Here is a 16784-nt window from a genome sequence, read left to right as displayed (position 1 = left end):
CTGTAGGTTGACCAGTTGACCCTTGATTATCTCTTCAGTATTTAATTTTTCAAAAACAAAGAAAACAAACCCCTTGTGACTGAGAGCCCACAATCATGTGGGCGTCGCTTGAGAGTAGTTTCTTTTGCTGCTGGAATTCCTAGCTGTTTTCCTGGGATGTGATTATTATTATTGTTGTTGTTTAAGAGAGGAACAAACAGCTTCCATTCTCTTCCCCCTGATGCTGCACATTAAATATTTGATTGACTGCTGCTGAGTAATGTTCTGCATACAGCTGCTCGTGTGTAGATCAGAGGGACTCAGGCTTGATTCTCCCCAGCCTAAGTCCCCTCTGCCTCACATTTTCCAGCTAGACAGGCTCTCAGTCCATGGAGCTATGCCGTTCCCTCTCTGTGTTACCCACACTTCTTTTTCCATGAGCATATTGAACTTTCTTTTCCACTGACCACTCTCTCCCCAGTCTTTCTGTTCATCTGGTATATCTTTATGCCTCTTTTTTTTTTTAAATCCCTTTCTGGATTTTAGTGGTGTCTTGGGAGGAAAGACATTTGGGGGAAGGATAGCCGGGGGTCAGCCATTCACGTATAAAATAGTCTCTGCGAAGCATTTTGTGAACTATTTTTGCACATATCGCTTCATTTGATCTCTGACGCCCTTTGAGATTGGCAGGGCGGTGGTTATTATAGCCATCTTACAGATAAAGCCGCTGAGTCTCAGAGAGATTAAGTGACTGGTGAGGTCGAGTTGCAGGGTGGTGGTGGAGCCAGGGTTTGAGGCTCCATGTCTGAGACCTGACCTTGGTCTGGGTGACTGAGTATTGGAGGTCCAGGGAACAAGTCTGGTAGCAGTGAAGTTCTTGGGACATTGATCCGGATTGTTTATGGGGAGCATTTGAGAGCGTGACCATGTAGACTCAACTATATGCCATTGAATTGGCACTGACGCATTGCCGAATCTCAAGCAGGTTTTTGGAGGAGATTGCTCGTCTTCCTCCCACGGGGCTAGAGAGGGGCTGTCTTTGGGTTGGCAACACAACTCCCTGTGGATTATGCCACCAGAGCTTCTCCAGGGATGTGTTATTGTTGTTGATGTCTTCCAGTTAACCACGACTCATAGCGACCCTCTGAACAAAAGGCCTGAAGCCCCTCTACAAATATTGACATTTATCAGTTCATAGAGTTTCCGGAGGCATGTTTAGGAAGTGCTTCCAAACCTGTCCTACTATGTGTTGAAGTTTTACAGACATCTTTCACAGATCTGCTAGGTCTTCTTCCCTTTGTTCCAGGGGAGCGTGCAGACCCTTGGGGTGGGCTTCTGGGGAGGATCGTTGGCGTCTGGGTTAGTGGGAAGGACACGTTGTTGACAATGATGGCATTCTGTCGGGTGCAGCCTTCTCACGCCCTCTCCTCTTGCATTTCCACTCCCAAAGGGTGAAGCAGTCGGAGCTGTTCGACAGGTGGAAGAGCCTTCAGATGTGCAAGTGGGCAATGAACATCTCCGAAGCCAACCAGTTCAAGTATCTGAGTCTCCTCCCCCACCAGTCCTGCCTGTGGTGCTCCTCTCTCCCCACTGCAGCTCCCCTCCTCACTGAGGCCAGCAGAGATGTCCTGGGGTGGGCTTTGGAAGCTGGGGTGTGGGAGGCTCTGCTTGAACCTTCTGGGATAAGTAGGTACCTGGTCAGGTTCTGGGCTCCCCATTCTCTCCCTTAGACCTTTGGAGCATCTGTGCAAGCTTGGTGGTGTCACCCCAGTACACAGTGGAGGTTAAAGGAGGCTTGTAGCAGAGAAGTGGTTTGCTCAAGGGCTCCCAGTGGCGTTTTCAGTAAGCTGTCCTCCAGAGTAAGCCTCCCCACTTGGGACAGCGGCTTTCGTGCAGCCAGGCTACGACTCAGAGTGTCTCTAATGCAGCCAGCCCCACCCCGGCTCAGAGCTCACAGTTCACATGGCTCGTACCAGCAGGTCAGGCCTGCAGAAGGTTACACATCCGGGCTCTTAACCGAAAGCTGGCAGCGGCAAGCCCAGAATCCTCTCAACTCAGAGCTAGCTAGCAAGTGTCCAACAACTCGTTGATTAGTCATGAACTTTATCATTGTGCCTTCACCCTGTATCTGTTCTCCAGTGTGCTTCCAGTAGTGTTTTAATGTGTAGACCTTATTTCATGGAATAGAGGAAATCATGGAAATTTGTTCGTGAACTGGATTTTGGCAGCTCTGCGCCTTCTTTGAACAGACTGAGGTGCAGTTAGCATTTAGGAGTCCATGGGGGTGGTCATGGAAAGTGAACATCACTAAGCAGTTTGAATTATCTTCATAAACCATTGGTTCCCTTTTGCTTTAATCCCAGGCCACCACTAGGGAGAATAGTCATTTGCTTTGTTTTGATTTTGTTTAGGTTTTAATATACACTGCCAGACACCTATCCACTCAAGATTTTTACATGCAGAGTTCAGTGACATGGGATACATCCTTCACATAAAGTTACCCAACTCACCATTAAAGAGTAGTACTTTAAAAAAAAATTTTTTTTAATTTTTTGTGTGTGTACTGTCAAATCAGATCTGACGGGTACAGGAGGAGATTGTCCCTCCTTCTCCAGCAGAGCATCTGGTGGATTCGAACCGCGTATTTCTAGGATTACAGTGCAGCTTCTTGCCACTAGGCCACCAGAGCTCACCAAGTAGTACTTTTTAGAAAAGATTTATTATTTTTGTGTGTGTACATGTTGTGAGGAGAGACCGGTCCTTGGAGAAGGACATCATGCTTGGGAGGGTGGAGGGACAGCGCAGGAGAGGAAGGCCCTCTATGGGGTGGATTGATTCAGTGACTGGGATAATCAGGATGGGAGTGTCAGAGACAGTGCGATTGGCACAGGACAGAGCAGAGTTTAGGGCTGTTGTGCATAGGGTCGCTATGAGTCGCAAGTGACTCAACGGCACATAACAACAACAACAACAACCGTCAAATTGGATCTGACTGGTACAGGAGGAGATTGCCCCTCCCTCTCCAGCAGAGCATCTGGTGGAGAGGCACATTTTTAAGAACTAGACTGTCTAAAGTGATAACCTCCTTTATCATCTTTGGGCCACTGTTGTGTACCATTGAATTGGAACCGACCCATAGCTGACCCTCCAGTGGGTTTTCAGAGGCAGTTAATCACATGCGAGGAGATTGCCATCCCCTTCCTGTGGAGCAGCTGGTGGATTTGAACTGCATGTCTTCAGGATTACAGAGCAGCTTCTTGTCACTAGGCCACCACAGCTCCCTACCAGAGGTACCTGTGAGGCTGTGGAAACCTAGCCACGGCCCGGCTGTAATATGCAGAGACCCATCTGTCATAAAATTAGACTTGAACTTGACTGATGTGCTGAAGCAGTGGAGAGCAGGTTCCAGACTGATGCAAGTGAACCCCAAATCCTCCACTTTGGGAATGTTTCTGTGTGGACTAGGGGGCAGGTAAGGCTAATATGCATGGAGGATAAAGTTGATGGGGCGCTTAGCATGGCCAAGGTCACAGACAGGCACAGAGTTTGTACTGTCCAGGCCAGCACATCATGATAATGATATAACACAGCAATTGAGAAAGGATGCTGCAGGAGGACTATGGGGGTCAGCACAGGTCTGACAGTGCTACCATGTCCTCTTGGCTGGGACAAAGACTTGGGGTTCCCAGAGCAGGAGAGCAAGATGTTCCCAGGATCTGACCTCATAACCAAGCCTCCTGGGCATGCCTCAGAGAATGAGTGCCGAGTGGAGCTCCAGCTGCAGAGAAAAGTCCCGCCCCGGCTCGCTTCATCGACCACATTTTCCCACGGAGCTGTTTTTAAAGCCTGCGTGCATCTTGAGCTCTAACGTCTGTAGCATATGTTTGAGTGGGGTTTTGTGAGTGAAAACTACAGGGAATTAGAAACAACAACCTATCTACAACACTCGCAAGTGCTTTTTGAAGATCCTGAGTAGCTCAAACGGTTTGTACTTGGGTATTCATAGGATGGTTGGCAGTTCAAATCCACCTTGTGGTACCATGGAAGAAAGGCCTGGTGGTTGGCTTCTCTGAAGATTACGGCCAGGAAGACCCTTCGAAACAGTTCTGCTCTCTCACACTTGGAGTTATCGTGAGTCGGAAGGGACCCAGCAACAACAACTTCTTTTAGAAGCACTGGCTCCTTTGTGCCGGACGCTGTCCATCCAGCCCCCACCCTGTCCCAACTCTCAGTCCTCCTCCATCTCTGAAACAGCTGTAAAATGCTCGGACAGCTGACTCTTCTGTTGACTGTGTGTGTCTTAGTTCGGTGCCCTGTTGCGGATGTTGTGCACGTTGTATTACGAAGCCTGTCATAAGGACACAAAGCCCCCTGCTCTCCTGATTTTTCAGTGAAAACTGGATGATTGAAGCAAAAACAGTTTTATTGTGGTGGTTTGTTGTTTTCTTTTCTTTTTAAAAAAATTTATTATTATTATTATTTTTTTATGTGTGTACCGTCAAATCAGATCTGACTGGTACAAGAGAAGATTGTTCCTCCTTCTTCAGCAGAGCATCTGGTGGATTCAAACTGTGCACCTCTGGGATTGCAGTGCAGCTTCTTGCCAGTAGGCCACCAGAACTTGCCTGTTGTTTTCTTTTTGATTGAAGAGGATTCACTTTTTTTATTTTTTGAAGAAAAAGAATGTGGGTATTTTTTTTTAATTGAAGATGATTCACTGGATAATTGAAGCAAAAATAGTATGCACTGGAAGTGTGAGATACTCTTGTGAGTTACTGAGTGACCCACAGCTGACCCTGCAGTGGGTTTTCAGAGGCAATAAATTGCATGGGTAGATTGCCCATCTTTCTTCCACAGAGGAGCTGGTGGATTGGAACCATTGGCAGTGCCATTCTTACTACTGAGCCGTCATTGCAGTTCAAACCCACTAGCTGCTCTGTGGGAGAAAGATTGACAGTTTCCTCTTGTGTGATTTATTGCTTCTGAAAACCCACGGGGGAGTCCGCTATGGGTCAGTTCTGACTCAGTGGTACACAACAACAACAACGACGGATGCTTTGCACATCTCTAGGTGTGATAATAGCATGGGTGTTGAACCTAGCATTGTACAGAACATGGAAACCCTGGCTCCCATTCACAGGGGGGCTTTCACTCCATCACTCCATCTGGGGAGGGACTTGGGGGGACAAAGAAGGTGTGGTGTGTGCACTCTACTTATTTCACACCCTGGGTGAGTGGAGTGAAAGCAAATGGGAGCTTCATGGAACACCAGGCCAGGATCCTGCATGCACCAAGGCCAGCGAGGTGGTAGCATCAGGAGGGGTGGAACAGCCCACTGGGAGGAGGAGTGCTGAAGGGGGCAGGGAACAGCAGGAGCAAAGATATGGAACAAGGAATGGGTGTGGGAAGGGAAGATGGGAGAGGACCATGCAGAGGTCTGGTGTCAGTCAGAGCTCCCTGGGATCCCCACGGCTCCTCAGCTCATCTCTCCTTCATGTGGCTTTGTCCTGCCCTGCATCACCCATCTTTCCCTCCTCTCTCCCTGCCCGGCAGGTCCACCCTGTCCAGGTGCTGCAATGCCCCCGCCTTCCTCTTCACCACCCAGAAGAACACTCCCCTGGGCACGAAACTCAAATATGAAGTGGACACCAGCGGCAGTTACCACATCAACCAGGAGATCTTCCGAATGTTCCCCAAGGTGCTTGCTGTTTTCATGGCTTTAGTGAGAGAGGGGTGCCCTGGGGTGGGGGCAGTGGAGCAGTGCAATGTGGTGAGTACCCCTTACTTACCCTTTGTCCTCTGTACCCCTATTGGTTCCTTTTTCGGTCTGGTAGCCTCCCGTCTGGGTTTCCTTGGGGTGCTGCCTGAAACACTGAATGCCAACTGGCTATTACTGGAGTAGCTTTTGGTGAGAAAGCAGATACAGAATTCTCATGGCTGCCTTATTGCCAAGGATGCCCAGCAGATGGCTGAGAGAACGATGCAGCATCTGCCCTCTTGTCTCGGGCATCTGACCTTGAGAACAAGAATCAAAGTACAGAGGAAAACGTTGTGTACAGGAGAAATTGTACACCAGTTCAACCCAGGCACAGAGAGGTGGCGGTCACCCTGCATGACCTTGGCTGGTCTTGCTGTGTTTAGGGTCTCAGACTCTGTAACACTGGGGTTGGACTAGTTTGGCCTCAAATGTCACAAGACTTCAGCAACGGAGAAGTTGGTTTTCTCCTTTTACTTATTTTAAAAGAAGTCTAGAGGCTGTTCAGGGGAGCTGGTGGCCCTCTGCTCATCAGAAACCACAGACAGAGTGGACCTGTGGGAACTGCTCAGATGACAGAATTTCAAATGCCTGTTCTCACTTCTGAGTTCACCTTAGCCCAGGACAGCTGGGTCAGCTTCTCAAGGTCACAGACACTGGAACTTGTATTTTCAGCTGGTCTTGATGGTGTCCTGGATATGAGAAGTGGCAGCATAGCCTCTGAAGAAGAGGAAGGATGGTTGTGTGGAAAGTGTTCATGGCCACCTTCTGAAATTCTCCAAGAGCAGAGTAAAATGGAGATAGTTTGTGCGTAGAAGTAAGGAGCAGAGTCGTTCTGGATGAAATTGGAGGTCATGGCTGCCCAGGCTCCCTGGACAGAGGTTCCCAAAGCAAAGCCCTGTGTGGCTTAGTGCATCTCTGGATGCAGAGGGTAGACTTAGGCAAGTGGAGGAGGTGCCGAAGGTGAGAGATGGTGAATGTGTTTCCCGACATCATCAGTGTTGAAGGAAGCTGTGTAACTCTACACATCCGGGTCTTACAAGGCCTGAAACAGAAGGATGGTGACAGTGGTGAACTTGTATGTCATGTGAACAATGCCAGTGGGTGAAATAGACTGGGTCATACAATCAAGGAGTCCAAGGAGGAACCAGGTACGGATTCTCTGAGCCTAGTGAATTAGAGCGAAGGTCACTAACTTCTTTCTGCAATGGGCCAGATAACATTTTAAGCATTGCAAGCCATATTGCCTGTGTGGCAGCTACTGTACCATTTTATCATAAAGGCAGCCATGGATGTTATATAAACAAATGGATGTGGCTGAGTCCCAGTGAAAGTTTAGCTTTTATTAAACACGGAAATTTGAATTTTATGTAATTTCCAAATGTCATGAAATATTGAGGGTTTTTTTATCACTCTTAAAAATATAAAACCTATTCTAAACTCGCAGGCCACACAAAAATAGGTGATGGGACAGATTTGGCTCATAGCCCCGGTGCTGTATGCATTGCATTATATAGGAGTTCACTTGGCTCAACGGTTAAAGTGCTTGACTGCTGATCATAAGGTTGGTGGTTGGAATCCATCTGCGCTTCATGGGAGAGAGATGTGACAGTCGGCTTCCATATAAACTGCAGCCTTGGAGATCCTAGGGGGCAGTTTCCACTCTGTTCTGTAGCGTTGACATGACGCGGAGTCACCTTGACAGCAGTGGGCTTGGTTTTTTGGCTTTGGCCTGCATCTTAGTTACTGAGTGTTGCTCTGTCAGAGACACCACAAGCAGATGGCTCTGACAAACAAATTATTCTCTTGTCGTTTGGGGAGCTCTGGTGGCCTAGAGGCAAGAATTTATTCTCTTGTAGTTTAGGAAGCTACAAGTCCAAGTTCATGGTGTTGGCCTGCCCTCTCTGTCATTTGTGGAGGAAAGTCTCATTTGCTTCAGCAGCTGTAGGTCGGGTGTTCTGTAGAGAACTCCTTGTGTCCTGGGCTTCCCTGGGGTCAAGGAGCTTCCCCACCTGGAGCCTTGAATCCAAGACGAAAGATACACTCCACTCCTGGCAATTCCTCCTCGGTGGTGCGAGTATCTCCCCCTACCCCCTCAATTTCCTCCCGTTTATCTCTTGTTGCTATGTACAGACTCAATGGTACACAACAACGACAACTATCCACTCAGGACCCACTCATTCATACCAGTTGCTGTTGTTGTGTGTGCCGTAGAATCAGAACTAACTCTTCAGTGGGTTGTCAGAAGCATTAAGTCCTGTGGGAGGAGACTGCCCATCGTTTTCCCATGGAGCAACTGGTGGACTTGAACTATGTGCCTCTGGGATTGTGGTGCATTTTCTTTTCGTAGGCTGCCAGAGTTCCCACTATTATCTCTAGAGAGAGAAAAATTGTCATAAGCCACCATTGAGGGAGGCGCCCCTTACATCTGAACAGGGCTGTGTCCATTCAACTCATAACCCTCTTGCAATTATTTGATTCATCAGATCCTGGAGGTCAATATCTAAAGTCCATGTTAGATCATTACACATAACCATTTTTGAGAGACATAATTAAAACCATGAGAATAACATTTCCTAAACATCCCTAAGGAGAAGTGTTTGAGTTTGTAGAAAAAAAAAATTACAGCATCCCAGCTTTCTATTTCCCTGATGGAGATACTGATAAAGCCCAGAATTTGCTTTCTTAGAAAGTATCTCCAGCAGTTCTTGACTTACTGAAGTTTGGGAAATGCACACTAGCATTTAATAAGCCTTTGATGATTCTCCTAAGAGGACTTTGGTGTTTTCCTCTTCCTCAAAGTAAAAGAAATGCAGCTTCTCCACCAGCCCTTGTTCGATGCTCTTGTTCCCTGTCTGGGCCTCTGAGCCAGTCCCTCCAGGGAATTGAAGAAAGACACAGGAGACACAGCATCTCCGTTGCATTTAGCAGCGTTAGTGGTGAGCTCAGTGATTCACCGTGGGGCCCTGTGCTGGTGGCTGGTCTCTGGAGATTCAGAGTGCTGGCTGGTGCACTCACAGAAAGTGGTGGGCCAGCTGGGACAGGCAGGAGGAAAGCTGTGTGGCAGGCTACCAGGTGTCAGACTGGAAGGGACCTTAGGGGCTTCTAATAATATCTGCCTGGTTCCTTCTGCTATGTTGAATCTGGGCCAAGCACTGCATAGGGTGTGGGCCCTTCTTTAACAGCGAGGTTCCCAGCTGGGCGCAGTTGTACCCCTGGGGACTTCTAGCAATGTCCGCAGAAAGCTTCGATCCCCGTGATCTGGGAGGAGAGCTATTTCCACTTAGATGGTAGAGGCCAGGGATGTGCTTATACATCTACCCTGCACGGACCTCTAGTAAAGAAGTATCTGTCCTGTCAGTAGGGAGCTCTGATGGCCCAGTAGGGAGAGTTGTGTTGCTAACGTAAAGGCTGGAGGTTCAAATCCACCAACTTCTCATTGGAAGAAAGATGGATAATCTTTTCCTGTGCCATTTACAACCTCTGAAAACCCACTATGAGTCGGTTCTGACTTGACATCAGTGGGTGAAAGTGGACATGTCAATAGTGCTGAGCTTAAGAAACTCTGTTCTCACAGTGCAACAATGAATGAATGAAAACCCAAAATCTCTGTAAATGTTCATTAAAACTAATAAAATTTAAAATAATAATAAAAAAATTAAAAAAAAGAAAACTCTGTTCTCTCCAATCTCATTAGAGTAGCATGAGACACACGCATTATTACCCTCATTTCACAGAGGGGAAAACTGAGTCTCAAATGACTTGTCCATGGTTCCCTCAACTTGGTGTGGGGCAAATGCAGGGTTAAACTTGAGTCTTTTGATGAGGAAGCTAAGCTTATCTCCACAAGCCCAGGGCTTTGCTCGTTAGCAGTCAAAGTTCTGAATCCTGGGAGTCCCCTCAGTCTGGCAGACCAGGATGCTTGTTCACCCCTATCGTGACTCCATACCTGTGCTCTTCCCTGAACCTCTGGGTGCTTCACTCCACCAGCGTTAGGCTGCCTAGGAGGGACTGTGGTCTAGAGAGGGGACATGGCAGGACCAACTCTTCTAATGCTCAGCCTGGTACTTTCTCTCTCCTGGCAACTTACATGGAGCGCAGAGGACGTCTAGTGCTAAGCCAGGGTTACCCTGCCAGCTGTGACGTGTAGAGACCAGGGGACAACGTGGGGGTCACTCTCAGGGCTCTGGCACACACCACTGCTACTTAAAACCTGAGCTCCCCCTTGGTAGACCGCAGGTGTCCTGGCTTCTCACCACACCCCTCAAATGTGGGAGCTTTGGCTTGCTCACTCCCTGGTCGCTTGCCCTTGGCTTCTGCCAAGCGGCAGCATCTGTGCCAGTGCGTGTGACTGTTCTGCCCTGGGCCTCGGCCAACCCTGTGGAACAGAGAAAAGGTCTGCCCCTCATCCTGAACTGAAAGAGATGAGATGCAGGTTTAGGGTCCTTGACCCAGGGCAGTCTCTGCTGTTACCAGCCCCCCACCCGGGACAGCTGCATTAACCATTACAAATACATGCTCCAGGGGAGAAGAGAGAGAGGGCAGAAGGGGAAGGGGAGAGTCATTAGAATAGCAGAAGTTAGTGGACAGAGGAGGGGGTGCAGGAATAGGAATGATTCCATAAGGACTTGAAGGGAAGGGGTGATAACAGGCGGAGAGAAACAGTAATTGATTAGGTAAATTATATGAATTATATGAATGATTGTCTACAACAATGTATGCGAATGATGGTAAACAAACCCGTTAAAAACATAAAATAAGTGTGATGCTCCGGGGAGCAAGTCTATGTGATGCTGCAGGAGTATGAGGGCTGAGCTCTCCAAATCCTGGGAAGTTCAAGGCCAAGTGGGGGTGGCCACTACCATGTCCTCTCTTCTCTCTGGAAAACCTGAGGCCTTTCAGGCCTTCTCTAGAGAAGCCATGGAGATCTGGGCTCCAATTCCAGCTCATTTGCTCATTGCTTGACTTCCTGACCAGTCCTTGACCGCTCAGCTCCTCTGGGAAAGAACATTTTGGCTCTGTACTCCCTCTCAGGCCGGCCTGTGCAGGCCATGCACCAGGATGAGAGGGGCACACGGTCATGGTCAAGGGCAGTGAGCAGCAGATGGAGGCGGGGGCAGGGCTGACAGCGTGCCTGCTCCGTCTCCCCCAGGACATGCCTTACTACCGGTCCCAGTTTAAGAAGTGTGCCGTGGTGGGCAACGGAGGCATCCTCAAGAACAGCCGCTGTGGCAGGGAGATCAACAGCGCTGACTTCGTCTTCCGGTAAGAGGGTTGCCCCGGGCCTGCACCGTCCAGTTCTACTCTGTGCTCCCTCCTCCTCCCTACTATCTAGGTAAATCACCCAAACATCTGTCCCTCTGTTTCCTGAAATTCGAGATGACAGTGATGACAGTATTGTTGTTGTTATGTGCCATCGAGTCGTTTGCAACTCATAGTGACCCTATGTACAACAGCCCTAAACCCTGCTCTGTCCTGTGCCAATCTCACTGTCTCTGACACATCCACCCCTATTACCCCAGTCACTGAATCAGTCCACTTCATAGAGGGTCTTCCTTTCCTGTGCTGTCCCTCCACCCTACCAAGCATGATGTCCCTCTCTAAGGACTGGTCCCTCCTTGCAACATGTCCAAAGTATGTTAGACGAAGCTTCAGAATCCTTGACTCCATCCTTGACTCCAAGAAGCAGCCTGGCTTTACCCTCTCTAGGATGAATCTGTTCGTTTGCTTAGCAGTCCATGGTTTATTCATTATTCCTCTCCAACACCACAACTCAAAGGCATCAGTACTCCTTCTATCCTCCCTAATCATTGTCCTGCTCTCTGACACATAGCACTTAATTGCAAAGACCATGGCCTGTAGCAGGTACACCTTGGCCTCCAGAGTGACTTCATTGCTCTTCAGTACTTTAGAGAGGTCCCTAACAGCAGACTTTCTCATCGCAATACGTCTTTTCATTTCCTGGCTACTAGTATGAGGATTAAATGCAAAAGTTAAATAAGGGCGTTGTTGGGTGACATCAGGTTAATTTCCCTCTCACAGTGACCTTATGTAACAGAGCAGAACTGCCCTGGAGGCTGTCGTGTTTGTGACAGCAGAGTCCTAGGTCTTTTCTCCTGCAGAGCCAGTGAGTGGATTTGAACTGCCAACCTTTCACTTACCAGCTGGACTCTTAATTATTGCACCACCAGGCCTCCTTTGTACAGTGGGCTGCTAAGTGAAAGGTCAGTAGTTTGAGTCTACCAGCTGCACTGAGGGAGAACGTTGAGCGAGGCAGTCTGCTTCCATAAAGAGTTAGAACTTTGGAAATCCAATAGGCAGTTCCACTCCATCCTGCTGGATCTCTGTGAGTCAAACTGAGTGGATAGCAACAGTTTGTTGTTAGGTGCCGTTGAGTTGAGTACAACTCATAGGGACCCTCAGAACAACAGATCTGAAACCGGTCCTAGCTATCCTGTGCCGTCCTCCTCAACTTGGATACACTTGAGTCCATTGCTGCAGGCACTGTGTCAGTTCATCTCATTGAAAGTCTTCCTCTCCACCTTTCCAAGCATGATGTCCTTCTCCAGTGTGATGTTGTATTTTGTTCTATAGTTTTGTGCACAGAGTTTTGGAGATGGCATGGGTCCTTTCTTTAGAAGCACTGCCATCGACAGCAGCAGCAGCAGCGAAGCCTCATTGATTGCTTGCCAAGTGCACACCATTTGTTAGGTTTTCACCATGGTCAAGGGTCATCATATTGGACAGTGTTGTATCAATAAAGGGCACTGACTTAGGAGTCAAACAGTCCTGTCCTCTGTCTGCTTCTGCCACTTAACAGCACAGAGTCCCTTGACTTCTCTGAGCATATAATCTCTCATTTGCAACCCCCAGATCTTAATATCTGTCACCTAAAGTGGTTGTTGAGTAATGGTTGAGTGCTAACCAAAGAATCAGTGATGAGAACCTACCAGCTCTCTGGGGAAAAAGAGACATGGCAATCTGTTCTGGAAATATTCCAGTTTAGGAAAACCCCACAGGGTAGTTGGCCATGTAGTGGTTAAGGACTTGGCTGCTAACCAAAAGGTTGAGCATTTGAATCTACCCAGTGGCTCCGAGGGACAAAGACCTGGTGAATCTGGAAATCCTAATAATTACAGCCTAAAAAAATCCTATGCAGTTATGTGGGATTGTTAGAGCAGAATGTAACTGGACATCCAGAGAAAATAAGAACAGAGGTTGTCAAAGTTATGTTTAATCTTATGAAAGTTTCTGGCACATCATAGGTGTTCAATACATGATAGTTGGCTGCAGACACCCCTATCTTTAGGAGGACTATAAATCCTACCTTCCCTGATGGTCTGAGAGATGGGTAATGAGACAGTTATGGTCCAGACTTTATTAGAAATGGAGCCATTGTCCCTTTGCCATAGAGTAAATTTTAACTCAATCATCCTCCACTGGATTTCTGAGGCAGTAAATCTTTATGGAAGGAGACTTCCCATCCTTCTCCCATGGAGCAACAGGTGGACTCGAACCTTCAACCTTTTGGTTATTATGCACCATACCACCAGGGTTCCTTCTGAAAGTAGAGCTCTGGTAAACCCATAGCTTCCTTTTCAATGAAGGACCAGAGTCTTAACACGGCAATAAGGCCCCTGTGGTCTGACCATTTATTCCCTCTTTAACCACAGCCTGAGCCACCCACACTTTGATTTACACTATAGTCAGTGGCTTCAGTAACTTAGTTACTGCAGACAGTGGCTTCAGTCACTCCTTGTCCTCTCTCACCACAGGGCCTTTGCACAGGTGCTCATGGTCTCCACATTTACCTAGTTAAGCAGCTTATCATATTCTAGTTTCTCTAAATCTGTTCTTGTTTTTATTGTATCTTTTCCTCTCTCTCCTATTGCTGCGTCACCTTTTCTTACAAGGACCTGTGGTTATAGTGTGCTCACTCAGTTATCCAGGATAATCCCTTATCTCAAGAACTTTAATCACAGCTGTAAAAGGTTCTGGAGATAAGGATGTGGATGTCTTGAGAGGAGGGAGGCATTATTCTATCATAGGAGCTTTGAAATAGTGTTATGTATGTATATACTTGCATAACTTATTTTTTTCATGCAATTTTACATTTCTAAAGATTTGTCCTTAAATAGATTCTGTATTTATTTAGCTCTTCTCTTGCCAATAGAGTTTTTAGAAAATATATTTTATTTTTGGTGAAAATATATGCGTTGTGGTGCTGGAGAAGAGTCTTGAACATACCATGGACTGCCAAGAAAACAAATAGATCTGTCTTGGAGAGGGTGAAACCAGGTTTCTCCTTGGAGGCTAGGATTTTGAAGCTCTGCCTCACATTCCTTGGGCATGTATCCAGGAGGGACTGGTTCTTGGAGAAGGACCTCATTCTTGGAAGGATGGAGGGACAGCACAGGAGAGGAAGACCTTGGATGAGATGGATTGATACAGTAACTGGGGCAGTGGGATTAGAGGTGTTGGAGTCAGTATGATTGCTTGGCTAAGGACAGGGCAGGCTTCAGAGCTGTTGTACATAGGGTACTAAGAGTTGCTGTGAGTATATATCCTGCTTAAATACAGTATTCAAGGATAACAATGTTCCTCTCTGCATTAAAATGTGAATTTGACATTGGCTTCAGGACATAGTCTCAGTTTGAGTCTGGTCAAGTGTCCTGGGGACTCCTCCACCCTTAATAATAGACCCAGTAAGTATGGATTCTTTAAGAATTTGAAGTTTTGTTCCATATTTTCTCCCTTTTGATCAGGATGTATGTTTAGGTTCCTGACCAGAATGTTGAGTGATGGTAGCTGGCACCATCTAGCTCTGGTCTCCAGGTGGAGGAAGCAGTGGTTCCTGGACTGCCAATGGACTTTTGCTTACTTCCACTTTCAGAACTCAGCTCGAGTGTCACTTCCTCAGGGAACCTCTTGACTCCTAGACAAGAAGTGGTCCCTCTGCCCTTTCAGGGCAGATACCATCCACAAGAGCATGCACTGCAATTTGTAGCTACACATGATAGATGGTAGTCTCCCTGCCCTGTGTGACTAGAACTTGATCAAGACCAGGGCTGGAGTCTGTTGATCCTCCCAGTGCCTTGCATGGAGCAGAAACACCACTAATCACGCTGCCACAGACATTCTGCCCAGGTGGCCACCTGTGCAGCCCTGTGACCCCCGTCCTTCCTTCCTTCCCGTTGCTCTCGCCCACCCTCCTGCACCACCTTCAGACTGACTGATCACCTACTACTATTGGGCTCCCCTGTCTTTTTTGCACAGATGCAATCTGCCCCCCATCTCGGAGAAATACACCATGGATGTAGGGGTAAAGACAGACGTGGTCACCGTGAACCCCAGCATCATCACAGAAAGGTCAGTGGTCCTCTTTCCTCACTTACAGCATCCACTACGATAGCCATTAGTCATGTGTTCCTCCTTGACCGGTACAGACCTCTGCAAAACTCACCCTGGATTCAGCCTTCATGTGTAAATATGGAGGCACTCATTATTAAAATCTTAATAGTTTTTAATATTGATTCCATACTGAGAATAATATTTTGTTGTCCTGTGTCAAATTTGAAATGACCCTCCAGTGGGTTTTAGAGGCAGTAAACTGCATGGGAAGAGACTGCTCATCTTTCGTAGAGCAGCTGGTGGATTAGAACCACCTGCCTGTGAGATAGCAGTGCAGTTCCTTACTATTAAGCTACCAGGCGGACATCATGCTTGGAAGGGTGGAGGGACAGTGCAAGAGAGGAAGACCCTGGATGAGATGGATTGACTCTGTGTCTGGGGTAATGGGGGTAGGCACATCAGAGACAAAGAGATTGGCTCAAGATAGAGCAGGGTTCAGAGCTGCTGTACGTAGGGTTGCTTTGAATTGCAGGCGACTCAAGGACACATAACTACAAGAAGCCACCAGAGCTTCCTTGAATATATGTGGCTAAATAAAATACATTCTTATGATTTGTTTCAGCTGGTCCTAGTTATAAAAATAGAAATAAATATTGCCCACTGCTTATTTGTTTAATAGGTTGTTGGTTGCCATCAACCCAGTACATACAGAACAGAACTTCACCCCATTGAGTTTTCCAGGTCATGACCTTTGGGCAACAGAATTGCCAGGTCTGTCTTCTGAGATGCCTCTCAGTTTAACCCATCAAAATCAACCTTTCACTTAGCGGTCAAATTCTTAACCGCACCAGGCAGGGAACCCATACTAACTCTAAGTAAATACTTTTTGAATATTACTTATATAGAAACACTGGTCACTAGGAGATTGACAGAGGACACAGATAGCCCACACACAGAACGTCTCTTCTGGAGAATTGTATTTAAGCTGTTTTCATGCCGGGTTGGTCAGACTTTCCCACTGTGTGGCCAGGGACATAGCAGGGTGTATCCACGTGCCTTTGTGTGAAAAGCTCACCACACTCCCCTTCTGTCTCCCCACCTGGGGCCTTGCAGGCTTTGAGGGGTGGGGATTAAGGTGTTGACACTCCATCCGTGGGCAGGGTCACTCCATCCTGGCCAGATGAAGGCTAAGAGGAGGGCACAGGCGGAGTGCTTCAATTGGATCAGCTGCTCAGGGAATACCTATTTTAAGAGGTGGAACTGAGGGAGCACTTGGCAAAGTCACCTCGCAGTGAGAGCTGTGAGGGGATCCAGGGACACAGGGCCCCAGGTCTGTGGAGGGCAGGGACTGTTAAAAGAAGGGTGTGTGAGGCACACACAAAGGCAGGACGGGCTGAGACAAGACAGGCTGAGACAGGACAGGTAGCTGCATAGCGGTGTGTGTGTCCCTGGAGATGGTGGGGAGACTGAGGGCCTGGAGAGGGGGCCCTGGGAAATCCCTCCTCACACAACCTCTTCTCCACTGAGCACTTCTGCATCCACACGCTGGGTATTTGGGTTCCAACTGTCCTTGTCCTATACCTATGGACGAAATTATAATTCTCTCTGAGAAAGGCTGGCCTTTACATGAGATGACTGAGGGAGAGAATAGGCAGGTGGCCTCTGCACTCCAGGGGGCCCGCTGGGGGGAGGCCGGGTG

The 16784-nt window shown here is 47.8% G+C and overlaps 1 protein-coding gene across 1 annotated transcript in view; it reads left to right on the top strand.

Annotated features, from left to right (window-relative positions):
* Positions 1-16784, top strand: part of ST8SIA5 (ST8 alpha-N-acetyl-neuraminide alpha-2,8-sialyltransferase 5) — a 72900-nt gene that overhangs the window by 55163 nt on the left and 953 nt on the right. Inside the window, exons 3-6 of the mRNA XM_006891690.1 lie at positions 1430-1516; positions 5533-5677; positions 10887-10999; positions 15011-15103. Of these exons, the coding sequence (XP_006891752.1) occupies positions 1430-1516; positions 5533-5677; positions 10887-10999; positions 15011-15103 (438 nt within the window). The remainder of the gene's footprint in view (positions 1-1429; positions 1517-5532; positions 5678-10886; positions 11000-15010; positions 15104-16784) is intronic.

The sequence above is a fragment of the Elephantulus edwardii genome, unplaced genomic scaffold (genome assembly GCF_000299155.1).
Source record: "Elephantulus edwardii isolate Elephantulus edwardi_28Jun2011 unplaced genomic scaffold, EleEdw1.0 scaffold00103, whole genome shotgun sequence".
Lineage (NCBI taxonomy): Eukaryota > Metazoa > Chordata > Mammalia > Macroscelidea > Macroscelididae > Elephantulus > Elephantulus edwardii.
The sequence above is the reverse complement of the archived record's forward strand: the minus strand, read 5'-3'. Positions and strand labels throughout refer to the sequence as shown.